This window comes from Spodoptera frugiperda, chromosome 29 (genome assembly GCF_023101765.2).
Source record: "Spodoptera frugiperda isolate SF20-4 chromosome 29, AGI-APGP_CSIRO_Sfru_2.0, whole genome shotgun sequence".
Classification (NCBI taxonomy): domain Eukaryota; kingdom Metazoa; phylum Arthropoda; class Insecta; order Lepidoptera; family Noctuidae; genus Spodoptera; species Spodoptera frugiperda.
In genome coordinates this window covers 7,897,488-7,923,370 of record NC_064240.1, presented here as the reverse complement: position 1 = coordinate 7,923,370, position 25,883 = coordinate 7,897,488, and the positions used below count along the sequence as shown (strand labels likewise).

Genomic DNA, 25,883 nt, shown 5'->3' with positions numbered 1-25,883 from the left:
AATATTATGTACTTTGCTTATATATTTTAGAGTTAGTATATATTCTGATTGGTATATTTTATAATCTTGTAAGAAAATTTACGTCGGTTTACTCTGTACATTCTCATTAATCTTGTATATATAATATACAGTACAAAAATACCTAAACGTAATATGAAATGTAAAATTGTAAATAAGACATAATTTAAAACATAACTCCCACCTAGACCCGATAATTTATTTTCGGATCTAGCCAGCGTACTATGAACCTCTAATTCCTTATTTCAAGCCGAGGATTATGTGTTTTTCTTAATTAATTAATTTTAATTCATAGAACCAGGAAGAGGCTGATCAACGACATACCTGTTGTTAAAGTCTCAATGCCATACTAAATACATAAAAACAACTGCCAAGAATATAACTTTAAGGAATAAACACTGTTAAAATAAACTTACACAACTAAATTTCGATCATAAAGCTTAAAATAGCAGTACGCCCTTTATAAACTTGTTAATAAGATGTTATTCGATTTTAAAACCAATGTTATTAGGTTCCTCCCTAGGTCTTAATCTTGGTCTCCCTAACAATGTCCTTAAAAGTCTGTATTTTCTGATTCACAGAAAATCGAGAATCTTTTTCGAACACAGATTGTGTTTTAAAAATAGACGCCAAACGTAAAAATATATTCGTAAACAGAGTATTAAGTCGGCACATATACCAATGAAGGCAAAATAAAAAATTCAAAACATCAAAACATTTTCGTAAGCAAACATACTTATTCGATTAAACAGATACTTATTTCATTTATAAAAGGACGTGAAAGCAAACATGTGATAGCTAAAAGCTCTTTTCAATTGGAAAATTGTTTTATAAATATTCAGTGACATCAACATTTCAATACACTAGAGAAAAATCTGAAAAACTCACCTTACATGCACAGGGTACGTAAACACCATTTTTTAAAACAAGCTGTAAAATTAATCTGTCCCTCGATATTTCACTTTGTACAAAACTTTAGGGTAAAAGAGTTATAAAAAAACTTCGCAACAATTTAATTTAGCTTCAAAAGTAGCAGCAAAAATAAAAACTTTCTTAAAGGATGGTTTTAATTAAATTTACAGGTCCAACAGATGTTTAGAACTACTATACATTTTCATTTTTCAAAATATTATCCAGGAAAATAACGTGCGCTCCCACTCGAGCCTGAAATAATACTGATGAACGTTCACATAGATCCACCGTACCAAGCTACGTTTTGAAACAGGGTGGCGGCGACCAACTCAAGATGGATTCGATCCAACTCTGCATAATAAAGCGGATGATTTTCATTCGTTCTCTAAAAACCGGCATGGAAGAGCTACAAAATGTTCTAAAAACAAATAAAATGAAATGTGTAACAGGAAACAGAAGCCGTAAAGTAGACATAAACTAGAAGCGATCATCGAGTGAAAGCGTGAAGAATAAAACTTCCAAGGAAAGATTTAAGCGCACGTTCGAAAAAAAAATCCTTTTCATTAGATTAATTAGAAAATTCTTGAATGGATTGCTAGAACAGTATACTCGTGAACTTTTTGTACGAAAAGTGTTATTGAAATACTTTTATTTTTAGCATTTTTCCTGATATTTATTTCAGTTATATAAAATAGGGAATTTATGAACGAAGACTTCATTAAGCTGGCTGAAAACCCTGCAGGAAAGTCTGTTAATAGCGTTACCGTGCGACGTTAGGGATGGCTCAGGAGATAAAATAATTTAATTACTAATCGTGATTGTAATGAAAAAGCGTCTTATATTAAATTCAATTAGCATAATTACTGTCTGATATAAAAATGTATGTAATTAGATTAGAGTTTTTAAGATTAATTTCATGTTGTATCTAAAGCCAGAACCCTTATAATTTGTACCTACCCAATTATTATTTTTAAATTATGCTAAATGTGTGCAAATTTTATAGCTTCGTCACCTCCAAATTTGTAAACGATACTGTTGTATATGGGCTGTGATGTAGACATTTCCTGGAACGCTGGCATTCAAATATTGGGCTTTCAATTAGTAAATTCTGGCTAGCAACTCTGAAACATGGGTGAGATAAGTCGGGTTTTAGGGCGAATCTCGCTTTTACAGCAAATACATGTTGTATTTGCTAGCTGGAGTATTTTAGACCGAATTCAAATATTTTAGGTGCTAAATGTAGGGTTTATTGCTACATATCACAACATTTCCTTTTTTCTTGAGTGTTGGATAGGACTACACATTGGTTTTCCATTTTTCATCTGTGAATAGTTTCGTTTGTTTGACTCTATTCTACTGTGGCGACACATGACATGACGAGTGACCCAAGTCGCACATAGACAATCAACGAATAAATCAACGGATGAAGTCATAATTCTTACATACACGTTTGAAGTTTACATGCGAATAAAGATGTATAGAAAATCCCAACGGACAACAGTTGGGCAGAAATCACCTCGCCTGGTCGGCGGATCCTTCTTTTCATAGAAAACTTTACTCTCTGTTTTCTACTACTAATATCTAATAATTTTTTAACAAATAATTTGGTCATAGTATAATTTATTTTTCTAATCTCAATTTGTACTCGAATTTACTTGGAAATGTCCAAGCAATGTACAAACTTTTAATGAAATTAATTTGATTCCATTAAGAGAAAGCATTTGAAGCATGAATAATTTCCGGATCCCAATTAGATTAGATATGCGCATGTATGTAGATAGGTATTGCATATGTAAGTAAGGATAATACCCAACGAGGAGGATATTATCTACTTTTATTAAGGGTGGCTAAATAACACATAAGTTTGTACTTTTCTACAGTCCCTCTGACTCCATGTTACTCTTAAGATCTGTAAACTTAATAGAAAATCATCTTCTAATTAGAAGTGTGTCTCATATATGTATAAAGAATAATCATGTTTAACTATATACTAATAAGAGTTCTAGATAAATATAAGAATAAGAGAATCCAAAATAATATCAGCAACAAGTAAAAGGAAAATAACAGTAACAAGGAATAATATCAATAACAAGGAATATGTTCTAACATCTATTCACCCCATTCCTGTGTCTATGAATAGACTGAATTCTATTCACCCCGTTTTACCGTAGGTAAAATCTAGTTCTGTGGACTGTCTAGGGTTACCGGGGCTCCGTCTCGTAGGAACGGAGCTGTTGTTAGTGAGTAAGAGTCTGACACTCCCTCTCGCCTCGCCCAAGGTGGAAGAAGTCATTGAATGATTGGCAACTCTTAAGAAAAGGTAAATCGTAGTTAGTAAGTAGAAAGCAATAATTAATTTATTTATAGTGATTGTGATTTTACTTTATAGAAATCTTACAAAACTATTTCAGTAATAGAAAGCAGAATTTATTAGTTTAAGCAATTTCTTTGCGATAACATAATTATTTTAAATCGTTTTTTGAACTAAACTAGTAATTTCAAATACCTGTTTGTTGTATCTTTAGGACCTAATTCTCTCTAATCTTAAACGTAAGCATTGAGCGCGAAATTCTACTAATGGAACAAAATTATAGGGAGGCGGCAATACGAAATAATTAACAAATAGTACTTGGAAATTGGAACAGACTGAGGTATGAGGTACTTACTTACACTAAGGACTTTACACACACACACACACATACACGAATTAACAACCTAAATACTTTAAAACATATTTTGTATTTGGTTTAACTAGAAGTATTCTTGGTATCAGCAATTTGTTCAAAATTCCTGTGATATCCTGGGAACAATTTTATATCTTCAGTTCGAAGTGTGTAACTGAATAACTTGAATAAATTGAAAAATCAAAATAAATTGTAGAGCAGTTATTAATTACAAAGTGGAACATGCTTTCATTGTCTCATGTTGTAGCAACATAGTAATTATTATACCTCGTCTTTCTATTTTAGAACACCTCACTATAACCATCGACCGACTTATATACCTAATATGTATGTATCCAAGTTCGAGTATTTGTTGGTTCACAGGTTACATTATAATGTGGTAAATTGCTCTACTAGGAATATCAAGAATGATAATTTGACTTTGTATGATAGCTTAATTTACTTATTTGATCAAACTATACGCTGAAAGATACTTACGCAGTCGTTAACATAAAAGTATTGGCATTTTATAGTCGTCCATTAAATTTATAGTCGCTGCAGTTCGCTAGAAATGTCTGTTAGATACATCTTCTTTTTTTATTCATAGATTTAATATGCCTTAAACATATGGTAAAATATGGGAATGGCCATAATCCTGTGCTATCCTTTCTGCTACTTCTACTATTAAAACCATCGTAGAAACAAAGGATTTCTTTGAGAGTGGCAATTCCTTTTTTACATTCGTTAAGAGCAGAGACGACCAAGTTGGTATTTCAAACATTTTCAGAACATATCTGCGGTTGAATCGTGTTAATTAATAAAACCAACGGTGCTGTCGGATTGAACCAGACATTTCCAAACTTTTTTACACTGCTTACAATACTTGTCAATAATATAATTAGCAGGTAAATGTTTGCTTCTCGTTTAGGAATGGATAGTTTCTGCTTTGGTATATCATATATAATTTTAGATTATTCATAAGGAAAATAGCCCGTGGTAGTTTCTGTTGCATTTATTGTTCATCTTGTTCATTATCTACCTACTTACAATTTATAAACACTACATTTGGTAGTCCTACTATGTTGCTTATTAAACTCATTCTATTCTCATTTAGTGAGCACGTTACTGTACTGACTGGTAGACACATTATTAACTGTGTACAAATATACAACGTGTAACAAAATACCCATATACATCAAGAAGGGCTGATGAATACAAGTTGAATAGAGTCTCTACACGAAGTTTCAGCTTAAAATACGACAAAAAAAAATTGTACCAAATACTTGGTATCGCATGGTTCTTGATTTTAAATCATACAAACATGTCACAACACTACAGGGATCACTCGCTAATATTACAAAACATTTCTTCTGTCAATCTGATCGCCTAGTACCTGTCTACCTAATTTTGAATCACGCGGCGGCGCGATTTGAAAAATTCATAACTTGGTACCATGAAAACATGAGTTTAAAAAACCCTTACCGTATCGTTTGTTATGTTATCTAGAAGCCGTGCAATTGATATGTATACCCCTTTTTTTACACGTTGTATAACTTGAATGCTGTGCATATCTGTATCTTTGTCAATTTTTTACTTTCATTGTGTGTGTTACCATTATTTATATGCGTTAATATAATAAATGAATAATTATCGAATTATTAAAGTTGTTTGCAACTAAACATTTGCGAAGTGACATGACGTGCTATCCACCAGATACTCGTATAACTTATCAATCAGTAATTGTTTGATATTCGTGCTACGCTTATAGAGTTAGCACCTTTTAAAGCTTGACGTAATCGTTTACGGTAATACCAACCAGATACTTGTTGATCATCATAAGTAGTCTCGATAGTCGGTAGGGATTGTTTGGCCATGTTTTTATATTGTATTGAATGATGGTTGTACGGTAAACTTCCTTAAAAGGAGGCTCCGGTTATAGAATTGTATGTATACATTTTTGGCATGAGCTCCAAACCTGACTTTACTATGAGGAAAATCCGTATTTCCGTATGAGGAAAATCTATTTTATAATATTTGAGGTTTTATGTAATTTTTCGTAACAGTTCAATAGACAACAGTTATATCTTACCATGCTAAATAGTTTATAAATGAAAAATACAAGTTTAAGTAAATACTTACTATGTGGTAATTTGTATTTAAAAACGATTTGCTTTCACAAAGATTGGTTGCCTGTGACCTCAACCTTAGCTACACTTAACTAAAAGATTCATTTATTTAGAGTAGGAAATGCGAAGGACGATACAATTGTAAGAAACTAATAACGTAACTTAGTTGAGAGTCGTCGTGAAACTTTGTTTATTTGTTTGTTTAGTGTACCAGAAAAATAATATTAAACGACTGCCACTCTAATTTAGTGGTCTGACTGAAAGATTAATCAGTAATAAACATGTCAAAAGTTTTCTTGTAAATACGGTTCGGAAATTTATTTTCACAATGATAACGAGATAGTTGAGTGAAATTTATTGTTAAGGATCTATTAAGAGGGATAATAGTGGCTAACGCACATGACATTTTTAGCTTAACATAAATAAAACAATTCCTCAATTCTCTTTGTTTCTAAGCAATAATATCGGATTTGTTCATATGATATTGGGATTATTACATCAATATCATATCCAAACGTCGGATTGCTAAAAATATACCTCTATTAACTGCTCTGAGAGAAAAATCTCAACATCTTATATTTTTAATGACGTTTGCGTGGGCGAAAAAGTACTACTTACGAGTATAAGCCTATTACTGTCTCTAGCTATCTTTATAAAACCAAAGATTTGTTAAGTGCATTAGGTTCAGTAGTTTTGATATGTAATCGCAACCTTATTTATAATGTAAATATGTTTTAAAATCCTTTGTTTTTTTAATCAATCTTTGCATTTAATTTGTTATTGTTTCTTGTAAGAGTAGCTTAAGTTTCTATCTAGTTAGCTTCTCCAACAATTTCCTGTAAACTTTAAGTGTATAAAGACTAATTAGAACTGAAAGCTAATATAACTTCACTCCTTCTTATTCCCTTAAGAAATAAGTACAGGTGTATATATTGTAGTCTCTTAATAGACATGTTTTTAATAACGTGTTTTCTGTCCAGTCCAGTCTATTTATAAATCTTAAAATCAAATAACTATGTATCCGACCCACGAACCTCAGCATACAAATGTCTGCCTTCCCCGGTGGAGTGAAAGCGTAAACAATATTCAAATAAGTATACATCCTTATTAGCATTGTAATAACAACATTAATTTTCATTTTATTTGTTCAAAAAGGTTTCCTTTGTCCCTTATGTTTATGAAGATTTTAATAAAATATACCTTTTCAGTCAGCCCTTTGATATAGTAGAAAAATTCTTATTAATTGGATTCTAAATCAAAGTCAAGATCCCATTGTCGTTTGAACAGATTGACATGTTTATGAGAATTTCAAATTAGTTTTCAACTTCCGAGGCAGGAGTAATGATTTGTTTCTTTGGTTACGTAAGAGAGGAGGTTGCCGCTTTAAATGGGTAAGTGAGTAAAAATGACAATTATGATCTAGGTTCAATTTCTGTGCTGGGTCTAGTTTTATCGAGATTTTACCTGTAGATTGTCTTAGTTATCACAGCTGAAATTTCGCTTTATATTATATTTTGGAAAAACAATCAAAAATAAATAAAAGATAATGAATGTGTTTGATCTAAACAGATACATTAGAAACGTTACAGTATAAAATTACATATTCCAGTGGGACTACTGATATAATTTATCAGTACACCCTATCTACACGTATGTATATAAAGAGAAACAAAAGTATCATCCGTATACAAAATACAGAATGATTAAAATTACCTAGCAACAATTTGATTTTAATATCGCACTCACTCATTTGATACGAAATGTATATTTAATTTAATATTGCTCTAAACGTTTTTGATAAATCAGTTATTTACGTTTTATATTCACAAGGAAGATTTAACGGTTTATTAAAATTCATTGAGGATTTAGGATTAACTCAACTCGAGTTTTAAGCCAGATTAAATCGTACCGTTTTTAAACGGTTTAGTGAATTTTTCTATTTGATACTGATATAAATATTGCTTCGATATACGAGTAGTTTAAGTATAAAATATACGCTCTCTAGCAAATATTTCGATATTTTATTGGTTATTGGTGGCTAAAATGTAATTGAATTTGATATTATAAACAGTCTTGTTATAGATGTGTTTTGTTGTTATTGCCAAACTTCAAATCCTAATAACCTTCGCTTAAATATACCTACACACAACTATGTTCTAGAAATAGAGAAAATAGTGGGCAGTTATAATATCAACAAAATGTCAAATTTTGTGCTCATAAATAGCAAATACAAATAGCTTCTCTACCAGGCTTAAGTTGTCACTATCGCCATCACACTTACCACTATTTACTATAAAGATAGATCAATTATTAACGCAATAAATAAATAAACCAATGATTATGTAAGTACTTATGGTACATATCCAATTCGAAATTATTTTCTTCGCATTGATTCCAGTTAGAAAATATTGTAATATAATTTACTAATTAGTAATAGTAGATTTGAAAGAAACAATAATACCATTTTACAATTACTTAACAATGGGCTGTGTACCTAAAGTATCATTATTTACTTATATACATTTATTACTAGTTGTGTTGATTTTGTACCAGGAAATCATTTAGGCTAAAACTTATATCTCCATCAAAAAGAAACACTTATTTTAGTGTTAACTTCGTGACCAAAACAACTTAAGTCAATTCTAATTATGTATATATATTGGTATTGAGGTGAGTAACATCTTTTTCTGATAACCACATGGTCAATGTAGAGTTCCCTCGAAGTATTGTGGGCGGACGCTTCGTTCAACATTCACAAAATTACATTGACGTCCAAACTCATCCTACGCGTCATTTCAAAGTCAAAGTCAAGGCTATTGAACAGTTAGCATGTGTTTTGCATTTGCATTCCTTAGAAAGCACGATCATAAATTTCACCTACAATTTTACCCTATTAACTAATATCGAAATTACAAGACGCACGCTCGTCGACGTGAAATTACAAGCTAACTTATGTATCATACTCACTCATCACTCAATCTATGTGTCATTTGCACATAATTTAACAGTTGTTTCATAATATTGTGATGGTTGTTGGTATTCAAGAACATTAACATCACCGGATCGAGTACTCCACAATTTGATTTGATTCCAAAATTTCAATCTTACCTGTAATCTGTGTAAAATTTATTCGTACTTCTGTGGGCGGGCGGACGACTCGATGTTTATAGATCACGCTAACTTTCAAACCCAACCTACGCATCATTTATTCGAAAACTATAAAGTCATTCAAGACCAGCAGAGTCAGTATTGACGCATTTGTCAATCAATACCGTGACAATGTCCCAAACCGATGAACGTAACGTAGGTAGGTATCTCATGACTCCACCATTTTTAAATACATGATACTTCTGTTTCTAGTTTGTGTATAAAATATGCGTCAATGTATGTTTAGTTTTGTGTTAATTAAGGCTGAATAGTAATGTTGGGACAACTACCTTGTTGAGATTTGGTCATGACAGTTATAAACATTTCGCTATTGAGCAATTAGTAAGTATACTGAACAAAAATGTACACCCTGAAAATTTTGTTTAGTCCAACAGTTCATTCATAAACATGATATCCACGTATTGTTACGCTCCATAAACTAGAGAGGGTACAAATCCTAAATAAATTAGGTACACCTACATATAAATTATGTTATCAACAATTGAAACGGATGTGTATATTTACTGTAACGCCTGAGGCTTGTTGCTGGAGCCCCGCTTTACCTATGTTTATTTCGGAACATGTTTAACAGACAGACTGACACAATAACAATGAAATGAGTTACTAACGTGACTCAGCCACAGGAAACGTGTTATTGGCGCGCTTCAAAGCGACAGACAAACAAACTATCGTTTATAGATTTGCAATTTGAACAGTTTCGCTAATATTAGACTCAATAAACACGTAAAGTCTAAAGTTTAAGTTGTGGTTAAATATAATAAAATTATGTAAATAGTGCATGGTGTAGTCTGTCTTCTGTCTTATCTATGCGGCGACAATGGATTAAAATACATTTGACACCAACCCTGCCCTTTCCGTGGGTATCATAAACACCTCCTAAAGGACTACATATTTTGTAAACATAGTCCGGGCAGTAACGTTCTCTGACAAAAATGATTATTTTAAACTGCGATCTCCAACTCACCTGCCAAGCATGAAGAAAATGGCAATTATATATATATAGCAATCCCCTCTTTTGTAGCGGAGGCTGATAGGCTGGTAGTGAGCTCTTACGGGCAGTTGATGGTGGTGAAATACAAAATGTAGTTTTCTGTACAAAATTAAGTTAAAAATGATAGATAATAAAATCACACAATGTGCTGACACTTCTCCGATAGAGGTACCTAGCAACTCACTTTTAGCCAAACATTAGTATTATGAGTTTTGGAAGTTGTTACAATGGTTATAATAATTTACACAGGCATTGAACCCGATATGACCCGGCATAGAAACTGGATGCTATAAATAATTATTGCAATGGTTATTTCAATAGAAACTGCAATACAAAAATCCATGTGTATTTAACAATATTTATAATTGTGTGATTTTTAGCATGTAAATGTAAAAACACCAAAGTGCATAGAATGTGTTGTTGAACTTGAAATCAAACAAAAACTATGTCCACAAAGCCAACATTTTATTTATTTTGATATTATAATACATTTTGATAACACGACAGTGGTACATCAAATAATGTCCTCAACATTAACTTTCTTTACAAGAAGCTCTGAAACATCATTAGTCCCCTCACTAACCAACACGTGGAGACTGAACGCCATTTTTTATATATTAATACAAATATAACGTCAATAAATAAATAGTGTAAAAGTATAATTACGTATCGTTGTATCATACATTGGTTTTTCACTTATTTTATGGATACAATACATATTTACTAGAGTTTCCTACGCACCGTATTGGAAGCACAGAAATAGCACATAAGTAAAGCACTGGTTATAGTTACATGTAATTATTAAACATTTTGACGGAAAAGATACTCCAAACTGTTGTTTATAATCCTTGAGTTATCGTTAATCTTATTGCCTTTTTACAAGCTTTTTATTCTGGTACTAGGCTGAACAGCAAAATAACAGTTCAACAACTTTCTATCATACTCTGGAACTGTTCTCATATCAGACAAAAATGTAAATAAATATACAAATACAAATGATGTCATACAATTATGTATTGTAGGGAATATCTTAATTATTGATTCAATACAAGTAACGATTTGCAAAACAGTTGTTTTCTTAATAGATATATTTTCAACATGATTAAAAAGTCAGGAATACTTCATTAGATAAATGTGGATTTATACTATTTGAAATAAGGCTCCGTTAGTTTACATTGAACAACATAATGTAACAAATTCCATTCCCTAGTTAACATAGTAATCAAATAATGAAATAGCACTTATATACTCGTTTAACTCATTATGTGTTGGTATAGGCATGTTACGCAAATAACGGCAACGTTAAGGCACAACTAAGGCAATGTTTGATTAAAATATTCGCACTACGACGAACTATCGACCTTCGGTTTGACGTCAGAGTGACATACAACTTCAAGAGTGACTGTTTGTTCTTATCATTTCTGCTTTGTAATTAACCATTGTTGCCTATTCTTTGTAACTTTATTCCCATTTATCTGCTAGACCGTATCGAAAAAGATAAGTGTTTGAATAGTAATATCTTGGCAAACAAAAAGAACTTCGATGGATCTACACATACATAAGTAATTAATTCTACGGTGACTGTCAACATATTATGATATCAAACTATAAATAAAACTCTCCACTGATGTACACTGAAAAGGGCGACACTGTTACACCCACTGTATAGCATTTAGTTTTTTAAACTAAGTTATATTAATATGGCATAAATGTATTGTCCAAATATTAGTTAAAGCTTTCCGATTTATGTATGTACCTATAAAATTTGTTAGTAAAGTCTACATAAGCACTAATTACTATTTTATAACTTAGAAGTTTAGTTAATGTTTATCGCTGACATCAATCAATTAGCAATTAGCACAGATGTGAATGTTTCATATAATAAATATAATTCAAACAATTTTGTCCTAAGAAATTATTTCTAAAAATTATTGTTGCACTCACAAGTCTTACAACATTCCACTAAATTCAATCTATAGGAACCCATACTTCAGTTCAAGATCTAACAAGTGATCTATAAAAGTAGCCGCATGTCGTGTCGCATCCGCAGGACACGCGCGAGTGTTAGTACTATCATCAAGTCATGCATTGTTAGAGAAACAACAAAGATACTTCGAAATTAAAGCGAACAATAAACGATGTCAAGCGTTGAAAGAAAACTTGGAAGATTATTAAGAGTATTAAATAAATAGTTGCTTAGAAATAAAGACGGTATCGGACATAATAGAATAAGTTAGACCTAAATACTTTCGTCAATTCATAAATAGACACCTAGCTTATAAATAACAATAAATAAAATCTTAAGGCACGTTTTTAGGTACCAAGATCACAATTTCATCATTTCTAACGTGTGTAAGTAGATGAAAGATTAGAGTTATGGAATGTCTGGTTACAGCTGAACCTCGTACTGAAAGTACGAACACTGCACTGTTGCAATCAAAACCCGTGATTACACAAATATTTTTCTTCGGATTTGCTAAAGAAGTGAATTAATTTTATTCCTAATCTTTATACAGTAACTTAAAATAACATAAGCGCATACATTTAAGTATTTCTGCATTGTGCAGAATAACAATACCGATACAATTTACAAAAATATTCGTAAGTTAACTAAATAATATGCAAAATTTGCAAAAAGTTTCTTAAATTACTTAATAAATAAATTCCAACGAGGGTAAGTAAAGCCCGCTAACGACGAGCGTATACATATAATATCAAACATTTTAATGTTCGCGACCCAAGTATTTACATATCGTAGTCTGTCATACTCACTCTACTATTTACACGATCGATATTTACAACAGTGTCCTTGTGCACGTCCCGCGCGCGGTTTATTCTCACACCGACCACATATTGTCCGCACTCACTCACTGCGCTAGCGATACCTATACGAGGTCGGTAGCACGAAGTCCCCGAACGAGTAGAGAGCGCTCGCGTACCAGTGCACGCCGCGCGGCAGCTCGCTGGAGCCGCTCCACCGCGCCATCCACCGGAGCGGAGCCATCGCCGCGTGCGCCAGCGAGTGGCTCCGGACCAGCGCGTAGCAGGACGCCAAGGCGTCGTCCACTATGATCGTACCAGTCCTTGTCAGAGGCGCGTACACTCCGCGCTTCGACAACATACGGGTCTTCACGACCCTGGACGGCCGCATAACGTCGGCCGGTCCTCTCGTCAGGAGTACGTCCCCGATCTCGACATTAGCCGCGAACGACTCCCGCCAGCCGTCGGCCGCCGCTAGCAGCAGTAGATGCGACGGTGTAGTCGTGATCGTCACACCGTTCTCTGCTGTCACTTCAATGAACTGCCGTGTGGCATTTGGATCGCGATCGATGAAAGTTAATACCTGTAAATAGAATAATGCCATCCTTTAGAGAAAGTTATAAATACCGAAAATATGCACCTTATGGTTACATAATGTATTGATGGAAATAATCGTAGTACTCGATTAATTAAAAAAAAATGAGATGGGCCCTGTTACGGTAAGACCACAAAAGAAGAATTTTTAGGTTTAATTAAAGAAGTAATCAATAATTTAACAATATGAATACGCTTACACACCTCAGAATAAATCATTTTGCCGTCGTCTGAAGCGGACAGCACTTTATCTCCTATTCGTATTGTTGTGATATCGCGAGGACCTTTCTCTGTATACACCATGGCACCTTCAGGGAAACAACCTGCACCGGTTCCCACGGAAGACTCTGTAATAGAAAATACAAAAAATAAGTCAAAATAAATTTTACTGTTAATAATAATTTCAAACATAACTTCAGTATATAAAATAATTATGTAGACACAGTATGGCATGTTATGCCAACACCCTGTGAACTGAAAGCAATAAAATAAAATTGAGAACATAAAATCGTGCAAGGTACGATAGTAAATTAGCTCGAAGCAGTCATATCCCTTTAAGGAATAACGAGATTTCTCTACGCCCGTAATTAAAATCGGATAAGATACGAAACAAAAGAGAATCGCGGACGGCTCCCACTGAGCCCAGGTTATCGGCAAGTATAACCTACCAACCACCGCGCTCGAGTTTGTGTTTTAAGCCCACAGTTGGTATGGACCGGCTCCGATATTATTCAGATACCTGTTTACCAAAATTAATACTGAAGAAATGTGTTCCAGGAAATAGGAGCCTTAATCTCTTCGACAACTTTTTAAGCGCTAGATAAGTTAATTCAATCTATTTTTCAAAGTCTTTTCACCCATTGTTTGTTAAAAAAAGCTACTGCTAAAAAAATCAGACAATAACCTGATTCGCAAAACTTTGTTTGTACATTATCTAATAGTATTTATTTAAATCCCTGTCCAGCTTAAACTGTACCTGTACGTAATCTTTTAAATCGTTAGGGTCCTTAGTTGCTGCAGCAAAAAAGTGTCTATTTACGTGTAAGTTAATGGTATCCAAAAGATAAATAAAAATGGCTTAACTTTAAACCGAAATAAAAACGTGGCCAGTGGGCACCGCCGCGCCGCCACTGTAAGCTAGTTACGTTCTAACAATTACATTAACCGTCTATATTTTTAAGTCAACTTACTGTTACAGTGGGTGGTGCAATTACACGCGCAAATGACCACGGCTAAAGATTCTCTGCAAAGCCTCTGGTTTGCGCGAACTCGTTAAATTTTGATTTGTTGTGTAACCGAGCGATAAATTCAGTCGATCCTTGTTCACAGACTACTCTCAAAGCCAGGGGTTTGGAGCGGATCGCATTACACAATAACTACACAAATTAGATTTTGCTCAAAGTCAAGCGCTTATTGTCAACATGCGTTTGTTGTCCGGTGAACACATCACACGAGCTATTGAATAGGCGTCGGACACCTTTGCGTTTTTGTACAATTTTGTTGGTGTGGCGCACATTTTTACTTATTATTATTTGTAAGGGTCTCATTCATAATCATTATAGTACGGTAAATAGATACGTATGTATATGGTTTACGGCAATCGATGAGATAAATAAATTACTTTTGAATTATTACAAGTACTGTATATAATGTATAAGTAGGTAGGTACATAGTGATCTAATTTACAGTGGCAAAGATTTTATCTAAATTTTAATTCCCAACCTTATTAAGCTTCAAGTTAACGAATCCAAAGCCTTAAAACCAGTCAGAACGCGATTTCATAGTGACGTAAGTAACATTAGGCTGAAGATGCGGCGATAAGCGGCGCGGTTGCGACGAAGGGGGGACGGGGGCTTGTGCGCCGGCGCAGCCGAGTGGCCGCGGAGACCCCGCCCCGCGGGGACCACCGGGAGAGCTAGGCGGCGCGCGCGACGGGCCCCGCCGTCCGAGCCGCGTCGCGCGTCGGCCGGCCGCGCGTGACCATACATTACCAACTCGATAAAATGTAAGCACGTGACACTATTAATAATTTATCTCGTCGATGCGATAGATGACATGTCCAACCAGCCCAATGTTACGCTTTTTCAGTTTTTCCTGACAGTTACACAATTATGAAATTTTCATTTATCAGAAGCGCGACATCCGATCCACAAGCTCGACTTCGCGCTATAAAAAGTACTTGTCTTGATCGGGTTTTACCTTTCGCCATAACTTTTATTGTTGAGGCAATGTAGGGCTATCGAGATCCTCGCATGTGATCAGTCGAACTATATCTGATTTATATCGTGTAGAATAGCAATTAGCCGACGCGTGGTCATGCAAATGCCAAACCGCGCCGGTTATGATTCATGCGCGGGCCGAAGCGCGTCGTATCTTACAATGTAAAAGAAAATAAATAAATATGGGAAGATTTATTTTATCTGTAGTACTAGGAAAGCGTGAGAAAACATTGTAAATTGTAGTGATCAGTTGAAATTTCTAACAAGTTGTCAATATTTTAAACATCTTTTGTAACTGCATCACACATTATTTGATTTTGTCACGCTGAATTATTTTAAAGCATTATTCAAACATTTGGAATATAAAATAAGCATTCTCATTGAAAGATTCATACAAGTACGTAACAAGAAGATATATCTACATATTTATATGTTTAAACGGCAGGTAGATAAACACATTAAACGTATTAGTCTTTCAATAAATTAATATTTATAAAGCTGCTTCTCGAAAGACTGATCTAGCCAATTCGTAATTCACATGTGTGTCAATTGACGCAGTAGCAAAATGATTTAAGCGCCAAGTAAGCGACACTGACTGTGATGCAATATGTAGCGTCTGGGATTGTAATGTGGTACTCAGATCTTAACGTTTGAATTTATTACCAACCAGTACTGAATTGACGACGCTGAGAACCTTTACTGAGACATAAAACGAAACTGAGTGCGAAAGTAAAATTGAAATATGATTAATATAAAATTATACGCCGGACTGATAATATACGACGACGGCATGTAAGCTCAAGCTGCACACTATGTCAATGTTGAATTGCAAAATATTGTTAATGGATTAAAAATAAATAACTGGCTTGTTAACTCAAATAAAGATGAAGGGAAAACGTTTAAATAAAGCAAATATTTTAGAAGCTAATAAATAGGTATACCTCTCTTCTTATTGAAAATAGAAACAGACCGGTACGGTCCAGATTGGGAGCAGCAATGTTATTGTTATTATTCATATTCTAATTTACAATATACTCATGTTCTCAGTGAGTAAAATATGGACAGTGAAAATAGAGCGTTATATTTATCGGTGTGAATTTAAATATAACAGAGATTGGCCTAAGACAATTACCATAGTGCTGTGAAATGCGGCTCACTAAGTAAACATGCGAATATTGAGTGGGAATTTGTCGCTGATGTGGATGATAAGTTGATCAGTAATCGGTATGGTGCGGGTGTGGGAACTTCGGAGGGTTTAGCCGCAGTCTTCCGGGATGTGGCGGCTCGGGTGTCGCGCCCTTCCAGCCTTTCGCACGCATGCCCCGCGCGCGCTCGACCGCGCAACATCGCTCACTCACGCTTCTATCCTCTACCTTACTTCTTACAAAAAATAATACGCATCTTCATCGACATATTTTTGTATAATAATAACCACTGTAAGCTACTTAAGCCTACAAAGTACGCTGAAATCACCGCGCACGCAACTCATAGCTAAGATTCCCGGTTTGGCTCGAAAGTATTCGGGTATCTTCAAAATAATATTCGGTAGAAAGTCGTAAAAAAATTTTGAGTAGTTCTGAGTGTAACTACAAATTAGGTTCATCAATATCTAATACAATCTGTTATCAAATTTTCTATGAACACGTCGCATTGGAATATTTTTATGATCGGATATAAAATCTTGAAGCCCATACCTAATACTCGTAAACACGTAGCAAACATCAATTATGTCTAACAAACTTGCTAATTAACTTGATCTGGTAAATTAATTTTATCATTTAGTCTTTAGAATTTATGTCTAAGAGAAAAACATCTATGATCGAAACGAGTTAAATGCTAGGTATGTCCATACTTGTTCGCTTTTAACTTTAGCGCTATCTTTAACTTGAGCCTTTTTATGAGACATGTGTTTATTGCGGCACATTGTGTGCAATAATGACTGCGTTAAAACTACTTAAACAATGGCATAAGCGGCATAATAAACTCAGTATTACAGCTTAATGGACTCGTAATTATTTATTTAATAAATATTTTGACACTGATAAGTGGTTGTAGTCTCATGTTAGTCATTATCGTATGCACTACAGTAGTCTACAATTACAATTGGAGAATTGCTACAAAACACTAATTATATTACTATTTAGGTTTTCGTTAAAAAATCATAATGCAAGAAAAAGTAAGATAAACATCGTATAAGACTTTAATAGTAAAATTTAAGTTGTATTTTTAAACGTTAACTGGTCATTACGATTTCTCCAAGGATAGAGGACATAAAAATAAATGTTAGTGCACAGATTAAACGTATACGTAAATAGCTACATGAAAATAGCGTTTAAATAAAATAGTCCCAAATGTTTCCTTCACATTCGAATGATTCACATTCTTACGCTAGGCCATAAAACTACATGTCCATATCCTATTAAAAATTCGTCCTTCAGTAGACGCTAGGGTGGTGACATGTAGTGAATCGTGACCTGTCCCGTCGCCGACGGTCACGCCCCATTTACCGCGAGCCTCTTCGGACCTTAACAGTTCCTACGCTGCCCGAAGCATTGTTTAAATTCGTAGAATCGATTTAGAAGCAACACTTGTCACGATAAAAATCTACATTGATTTTATATCCCCGTTACAGTGAGCAACGCCAATAGAAATAGTTTAACGTCTCGTTCTATCCGCCGCCGGCTTCAAAGAATTCTTAATCGTAGCAAAAAGTGAAAATATTAACGAATGCATCTTGTTTGATACATAAAACATTGCTGTATTAATGTCTTACTTAAGAATGCTATGTTGCACAACCACTTGCTGCCTGGCATCAGAACATTTATCGCAACTGATGGTATAATTGATAAAACGACTGCTACTTCAATATGGAATACAAAAAGCTATAATATATTACTACTCTATGTTAAACATTTACATTCAACTATAATAGGTTTAAAAAAACAAAAAGCACCCAAATTATGTCCGCTTCAAGATCCTTGTAGGCGACTAATTTGGACACAAGTATTGTGTAGTTTGACTAGATGTATAATTTGTCTAAGTGCACGCCTAAACCGATGACGTTAGTAAGTATAAATACCACAAGGCAATGAACGGAATAAAAAAAGAATCATCACCGACCAATGAAATCAATTAATCGAGTTCCAACACAAAAAATTAACGCTCGGCATAGTTTTATTGGCGCCGAGTTGATCACTAAATGCTTTAATTTAATATACGAGCATATAATGGGCCTGTTTTTCTCCGTCTCTTTTTCATCCCATGTGATAGAGCGAAAAATGTTCCTTTAAATATTTATGACTATTCATTAAATTCTTTAGGTTTAGTATCTTTTTATTAAGTGTGGTATTACTGCACTTGTGTTAATTGTCTTAATCATTCCACATAAGGATGTTAAAAATTACAAATAAGTACGGATAATGTTAATTAGACTCGTAAATATTAAATAGGTAAAACAAAAATGCTAAAGAAGTATGATCTGACAAATGAAATCAAATGTGAAATACTGACATACAAATAACTCAGAGGCATTCCGTTCTAGCTTGCCATATGTTAAGGCACATTTTTTTTAGATTGACGAAGATTTGATCATTTAAGGGGAGAGCATAAGGAGCGGTGGATGGTCGTGCGCGATCCGGCCTTGACCGCGACCAACAAAGAGCCACGACCGCAACACAAATACCTACACAAAGCACATTAATTATTTATAAGATCCAAATTAATACTAAAAGACTCGGATCGTACAAAACGCCGGAATAAATGAATAAACATCGAAACAAATTGCCTGCGACCGCGGGAGACTCCGTCGGATATCAGTGGTCGAGCTTTTGAAACAATGAATGCTCTTTATCGTTTTAGGACAACTTTAGGTATCTTTTTGTATATTTACGGTTTAGGTATCTTTTATTTGTTGCCGCTATAAGACGTAGGCACATGATCGATTTTAGATATCAACATTTTAACACAAAATATATTAATAAACTTGAAAAATACTGAATGCTTTACTTTAGACCTGAATTTTGGCCTTTAACGAGACCTCCAAAACCGGTAAATATGAAGTAATACATAACCACATTACGCATGAAGCAAAACTCATTCAATTCAAATAATATACCTATGTGTAATTTTACAAAAAAAAATAATTTAGTTTATAACATAAATCCTATAAGATGTGTGTAAGGATTTCATTCCTTTCGAAAGCACGTGGAACCTACTTAATAAGAGGCTATGAAAGTAAGATTCTTGAAGAGCTATATTTTGGAAAGTTCCGTATATGTGACGTGTCATCGACCGAAGGGCACAAGCTCCCACGGGCGTCACTGTTAAGACGGAACTAATTATTTACTATTTTATTTACACAAATCAAAACTAATGTAACAAATTTTATATTTCATTTCAAATAAAAAAATGTGCGTTTATTAATAACCAGAAACCAGTACCTTCTTAGACGAATGTTTCAACTTGATGAAATATTTTTACTAAGTAGATGGAAGTCATCAAACCAATCAAGATCATTCAGTGATATTTAGTTATAGAAATGTGAATTACATATTTGTTTACAGTTTTACTTCTTATTTACCTTTTTCATCTATGGAATGATATGAGAATATGTGTTTACTATTAATGTGAATGTTACTATTGGCAGAAAATTAATGACTTCGTGTTAGACGTAATCGTAAATAAATAGAGAGGACCTCTATAATCATTAACATCTACACAAGTGAACAACACAATTATTAAAGATACACAGAAACTAATTCTTCACACATAAATGAAATGTGTAAAAACCTACGTCAATTTATACACTTAGCGATCCGCTAAACACTTTAATAATAAACGAATAGACAAGGAAAATGAGTTATTTATCAAATAAGGAAAATGCAGTTATTTGATAAATGTGTCATTTTCCTTATTCCTAATATTACACAATGTATAAAATCTTTCTTTTCATAATAAAAGTATGATAAACAATTAAATTTAATCAATGAATATGAATCTGTGACGAATCATTAAGCGTATTAATGAACGTAAGGACTTCTGAAGTCCTGAATACTAAGCCAGTAATCTGCGAAATTAATTAGAACTATGCGAACACGCTGGAATGCCTCCATAATATCTAAAAACACAAGCATACATATAAATACGCGCTTCTCTCATCGTTATGCCGTATACATATATATAGATATAAGTAGCCATTGAATCACCGGTGTAATTATAGAAGTGGGGGATTGGCTGCGATGCGGCCGTGTGCGCAAGAGACGATTATAGTTTTCTCGTCGTGTGTGAACGAGAGGGATGCTAACAAGAGGCTCGTTCGTCCGTTTGATCGACACCGCCGGGGCGCGGGCGCGGGAAGCTGTCTGAGATGCATTCTTCTTGTAAAGTTCAACTATATATTTGGCCGGTCCCGAAGCTTGTAGCCCACATTGTACAGTTATGTACCCGTAATTGAAAAGCACTCGGCTTTCCCATGCGACAATTTTTAGCACCTTACCAGCGTTAAACATAAGCTAGTGTAAACATTTTCAGGGAAACCACAGTTGTCTTTCGGCAGCGGCACGTAGGCACTACATTAGTGAAATATATCTAATGTCATATTACAATAACATTTTTGTCATGTATTTCAGTAATGATTTAACACATTTGTGGATGTTCTACAACACATTTAACACATTTGTGGAAAATTCGTCAGCATCGTAGTTGGACGTATATTACAATGACATAATCTTTTTAGTGGAAAGAAAACAAATAAAGGCTATATTTGTCATACATTTCCATGTTATATATGATTTGAAATTAGCAAAATCGCACTAACCTTTAACATTTATGAACATGATAATGACAACAAAAAACAAACATATTTTCCATACGTTTTAAATAAATTGTGTTAAATAATGTTATTAAGAAAACCACATTATACGCTTATTTCGTTTACATAGAACTAGTATGAACCAATAATATTATACAAACATTGTATCGAATCGAAATAGTTCTCATCAATAGGGCTACGAATGATGTGTCACACCGTCCATACAAAAGACTTAAACGCGTTTGTGTGCAATGCGATAGGCAGCGCGGTTATGAAATCGTTTGTTATCGTAACAAGTATTATTTGTCTGACATTATTTAAATAAATTTATTAACCTTTTTTGCATTACCTCAATAATTGTTCATCTATTTTTATTAAGAATTCAATATTTATCACAGATGATCAGATATTACTAAAGATATGTTTTTTTACGCAAATTTTTATTATTATAGTCTTTACTTAAGAGTATGTACAGTAAACTAAAAAAGTACCTGTCTTGACGGAGCAGTGTATGTACGATCGACTCTCATAGTAGACCCAGTCGAAGCCGGCTTCCACTGCAAGCCTCGCGAGCATGCCGTACTTGGAGTGGTCGCGGTCACTGGTGGTGAGGTCGACCGCGCGGCCCTCGTAGTGCAGAGAGTTTTCTAGATGCGAGTTCTCCTCGTCCCATCCTTCGATGACACGCAGCCGCACTCCGGGCCACTGGTTCATCACGCTGATCGCCAGCGTGTTCAGCTTCTCTTTGCATCTCTGGAACATTACACCTTCAAACTTCAATCTTTGCTTATATCACAGACATAAAATCTACATACGAAACAATTATGAATAGAAATGCTACGTTTTGAATAACATTTATATAAGAGAGCATTGACCTGACTTTAGCACCTGTATCTCTATATACTCCTTTCGCCCAAAGATTGTAGAAGCCCAGACATATACAATGATTCAACAACGCCCGCGTTTACAATGTTTGCAACGTTTACAGAAATCAAAGGAACGCGAATATCTGTGCATATTGTAACAATTTAAGCTCCACGTGTTAACAGCTCTGAACAAACATCATGATATCTAATATTTACATCGCAATTCGCGTCGACCACCTTAAAGGTAAGTGGAGTGCGCACTCAATGCACCTCTAAGAAACAATATCGACACTCTAAAGACATGCGAAACGTTTTGTTTACACCTACTAAAGAAAATCCCAATAGAAGTGCTAACAAATCGACAAACGCCGCCGCCCCAGCACCAACGCCTCATAACACAGGATGTCGGACGTTTGTCGTCAAAGAATAAATCAAATTACACACGCTGCACAAAAGGATCCACACGATTTGTTTGTGAACGAGCTCCGCGGGACGAATGAGGGAAATGTCAAAATATTTATAAAGAAATGCGAACAAAGCTCGAGGCACCGCGTGGCGGCTTTGTTGCGCGATGTCAACTCACTCTATGCAGATTTGTGTGTAAAAAAATCCGAGATTGACGTAACGAATCGAGGCTAGGAACCGGGCCGGGCGCCCCGCCTGGCTGGTGTATCCGACCATATTCATGCGACAGATAGTTTCAAGCACCGTATATAATTACTTCGACGAACGTTTCAACCGCCTAATAAAGAGTTGCGAGAACTGCGACATATTTAGCATCGCCGGCCATGCTTTTATTTTTTGACATTTCACGGTATCGAAATTCCTCAAGTAAAAGGAAAGAATTTTTTCTTGCTGCAGACAATCTTCTGTATATATAAAACATTTTCGATACCGAGTGACTGACTGACTGACAGACAAAAGCCAAAACTACTGAATCTATGAAGCTGAAACTTAGCACGTATGTTCCTTGGAGAGTGTAGAAAAGTACTAAGAGAGGATTTTCCTAAGTTACCATGGGATCGGGAAAAACGGGAGTCACCTATTTATGTGCAGAAGCTAGTTTAATATAAGTTTTATTAAATGATGTCTTATAAAAGTGTCTGACTACAAGAATGACAAAGACATCGGCGTGGAGTGTGAGGGAGACCGTGGTGTCCGCTCAGGAAGCTCAATGTTTGCTTCTCCGCAGACGTCTCGGTCCGCACTAAAACAATCGAATGCTAAATGCTTGTACAAACACTTGCTGCATTTAAACGTGGGAACACATCGCATCGGTGGCGCAATTAAGCATCTCTCACCATGGTAACACCAACATTCTTTCTATGGGGAACCGTAAACAGAATGAGTTAAATTGTATCATAAGAAGATATATTTCTTAAGCTAACCTAATGCTAGTTTTGTATAAACTGTAAGCAGGTTCTGATTTGTAGAGAGTTAGATGGAGCATTACTGAGATGGGCTTGAGGCGAGGCGACATAGCAAGCCCGATAGGCTATTATAAATTCATTATGCATATTTTTAGTAAACAAGCTGTCGATCACAATGCTCACGCGCAGCGGGGAGCCCTGCCTCCGACACCTCGCCCTGTCCCGGCCGATACCTATGTAGCCTAATATCACGATTATCATCGACTCGGTATGCTCTCACATATGTATACCATGAACTTAAACATCCAATAAGATTCGTATATTAAACCAGTTTTTATGACCAAGTCAATTTACGTAAATTTATTTTCGCAAATTATCAAATTACACCACATCAAAAGCTCATATTCAATTATATTGATTAACAAAAAATATAACAAGCGTATCGAATACCTAAGGTCAAGTTTTGAAGCGAAACTCCAAGCTACCTGAACCGGTGGCGACCGAAGCACTTGCGGACGCATAATGAAGGCCGCTCGATGGAACTGAGGTAAAAATGGAATAAAAACTCTCAGGATCATCGCACTGAAACAGCGGCTGCAGTAACGTGAGAACGCCGAGTGCTGTCTGCGGCCCGAGACTGCGCTTGCACTTGCACGCACGGGAATTATTAGATATCTGCGCCACCCTAAATACCACTTAAACTACACGACGAAGTCATAAAATATTACACCGCTAATATTTTGTCTTTCATATTATCTAAATGGTTGTTCCATACTCTTCGAGTAGCCGACGTAGCATGGCGCATCACCATTCGCCACCTTGTCCTAGCAGGGACTTACCGCTAATTTATAACCTCCCTCCGCGACCATAACAATATATTAGGATAATTAAATGGCTCTTTACATTCCTTAACACATAGTTTTTTGTACAAGGCCACTGGAGTCGAAAAGCCGACCAATGCTGACTGGTTTTTGATGTCCCGTTTTTTGTCTTTTTGTGGAAACCACAACAAATAGTTTAAGGGCATTTTTTATGACGCCGACCGTTCATTTTGTTCACGCGAACCCACAAGATCTCTACACGAGGGTGTTGGGTAAAGGTTCACGCAGGCCCCGTAGACATGTTACCTGTATCGCAAACTATGTGTGAAGAATGCTATTTCTATAATTATTATTGGTCTACGAACAATGTACATGTGTATAAAAAGTGTTTTCATTTCATTTAATGTCAATGTTTATCATAAGATTAACATTGTAAACATTTTAAAAAGTGTAAACATTGGAATTTACTGCCGGGCCGAGTACATTTATTATTGTCGCAGATCTGTTTAGCCGGGCCGACGACTTAAACGGCGCACAAAATCATTTAAACTAAAATAAGACCACTTAATGGTTGATTTTTATAGCCTGCCTTATTTCCCACCATACTAAAGCAGGTAGGTATACTCGCAAAAATGACGCGTTCCAAAAACGAATGGTTGAGTCAAAGCTTAATAACCTTTTCGATGCTACAAAGTACAAATTAGGCGGCATAATATCCCTTGTATCAAACTCACACCTTGTCGTTATGGCAGTGAAATATTTTTTTCGGATTGGTGGATGGTAGTGCTGGGAGGGACCATGAATGATTTCTCACAGATCGTTTTGTTTAGTCACAAATAGCCAGAGAAACCGCAACATGTGAATCACTAGCTCAGGCGGCCATTTTGATTTTTTTTATATATTTTATTACCTGTATTAGATTGACTAGGTAATTATATGACTACAGATACAGTCCGATAATACAGAACACAACCTGTGTTGATTATTTTCTCAATTATAAAAGTAAAGTGTCCTATATCTACAATTACTATTTAGTCATAGAGATATTGTAATTGCATTTATTTTTATTTAAAAGTCTAGGATTAGTTTATCCTATTAATTCCCTCGGTGCCCTCACTGGATTATTTGTGATGTCCACATGTGCAAGTAAATACTACAAATGTTTGCTTGTCATAATTCCTAGTGTCGTACTAGCTGTCGAACACATCATAAATATGCATCGTGTGGGTGCATCACCTGTCTGTCGTGTTTAAAGCCCTGTAATGTTTGTCCACGAAAAATATCACCCTTTGTTGTCTTAATGCGGCTGTAGTCAGTGCAGCCGGAGCCAAGCCGCGCTAACACATACATTCTTCTTAATTCACTCACAAGCACTCGTCTCTAACGCACTATGAAATGTTGCCAGCTATAATCGCCTCGACTCGTTAGCAAATTCTATTTGTGAACAAGAAATCATCATAAGAGGTGCTTAAACATTCATCTCTTACTTTATATGGAATACCAACCTTTACAAAATGTTCAAGTCAATGTCGATCGACTGTAAAGGTTGTAGAAATATGATTGATT

The 25,883-nt window shown here is 35.0% G+C and overlaps 1 protein-coding gene and 1 long non-coding RNA gene across 2 annotated transcripts in view; both read right to left on the bottom strand.

The window, feature by feature from the left end:
- LOC126912715 (uncharacterized) overlaps positions 1-1,238 on the bottom strand; it is a 33,579-nt gene extending 32,341 nt beyond the window's left edge. The window contains exon 1 of the long non-coding RNA XR_007707377.1: positions 907-1,238. This is a non-coding gene — a long non-coding RNA (uncharacterized LOC126912715). The remainder of the gene's footprint in view (positions 1-906) is intronic.
- A 9,084-nt stretch (positions 1,239-10,322) lies between these two features.
- Positions 10,323-25,883, bottom strand: part of LOC118281675 (desert hedgehog protein B) — a 41,806-nt gene continuing 26,245 nt past the window's right edge. The window contains exons 2-4 of the mRNA XM_035602322.2: positions 21,752-22,013; positions 13,437-13,579; positions 10,323-13,221 (exon numbers count right to left, since the gene is read on the bottom strand). Of these exons, the coding sequence (XP_035458215.1) occupies positions 12,754-13,221; positions 13,437-13,579; positions 21,752-22,013 (873 nt within the window). The 3' untranslated portion in view covers positions 10,323-12,753. The remainder of the gene's footprint in view (positions 13,222-13,436; positions 13,580-21,751; positions 22,014-25,883) is intronic.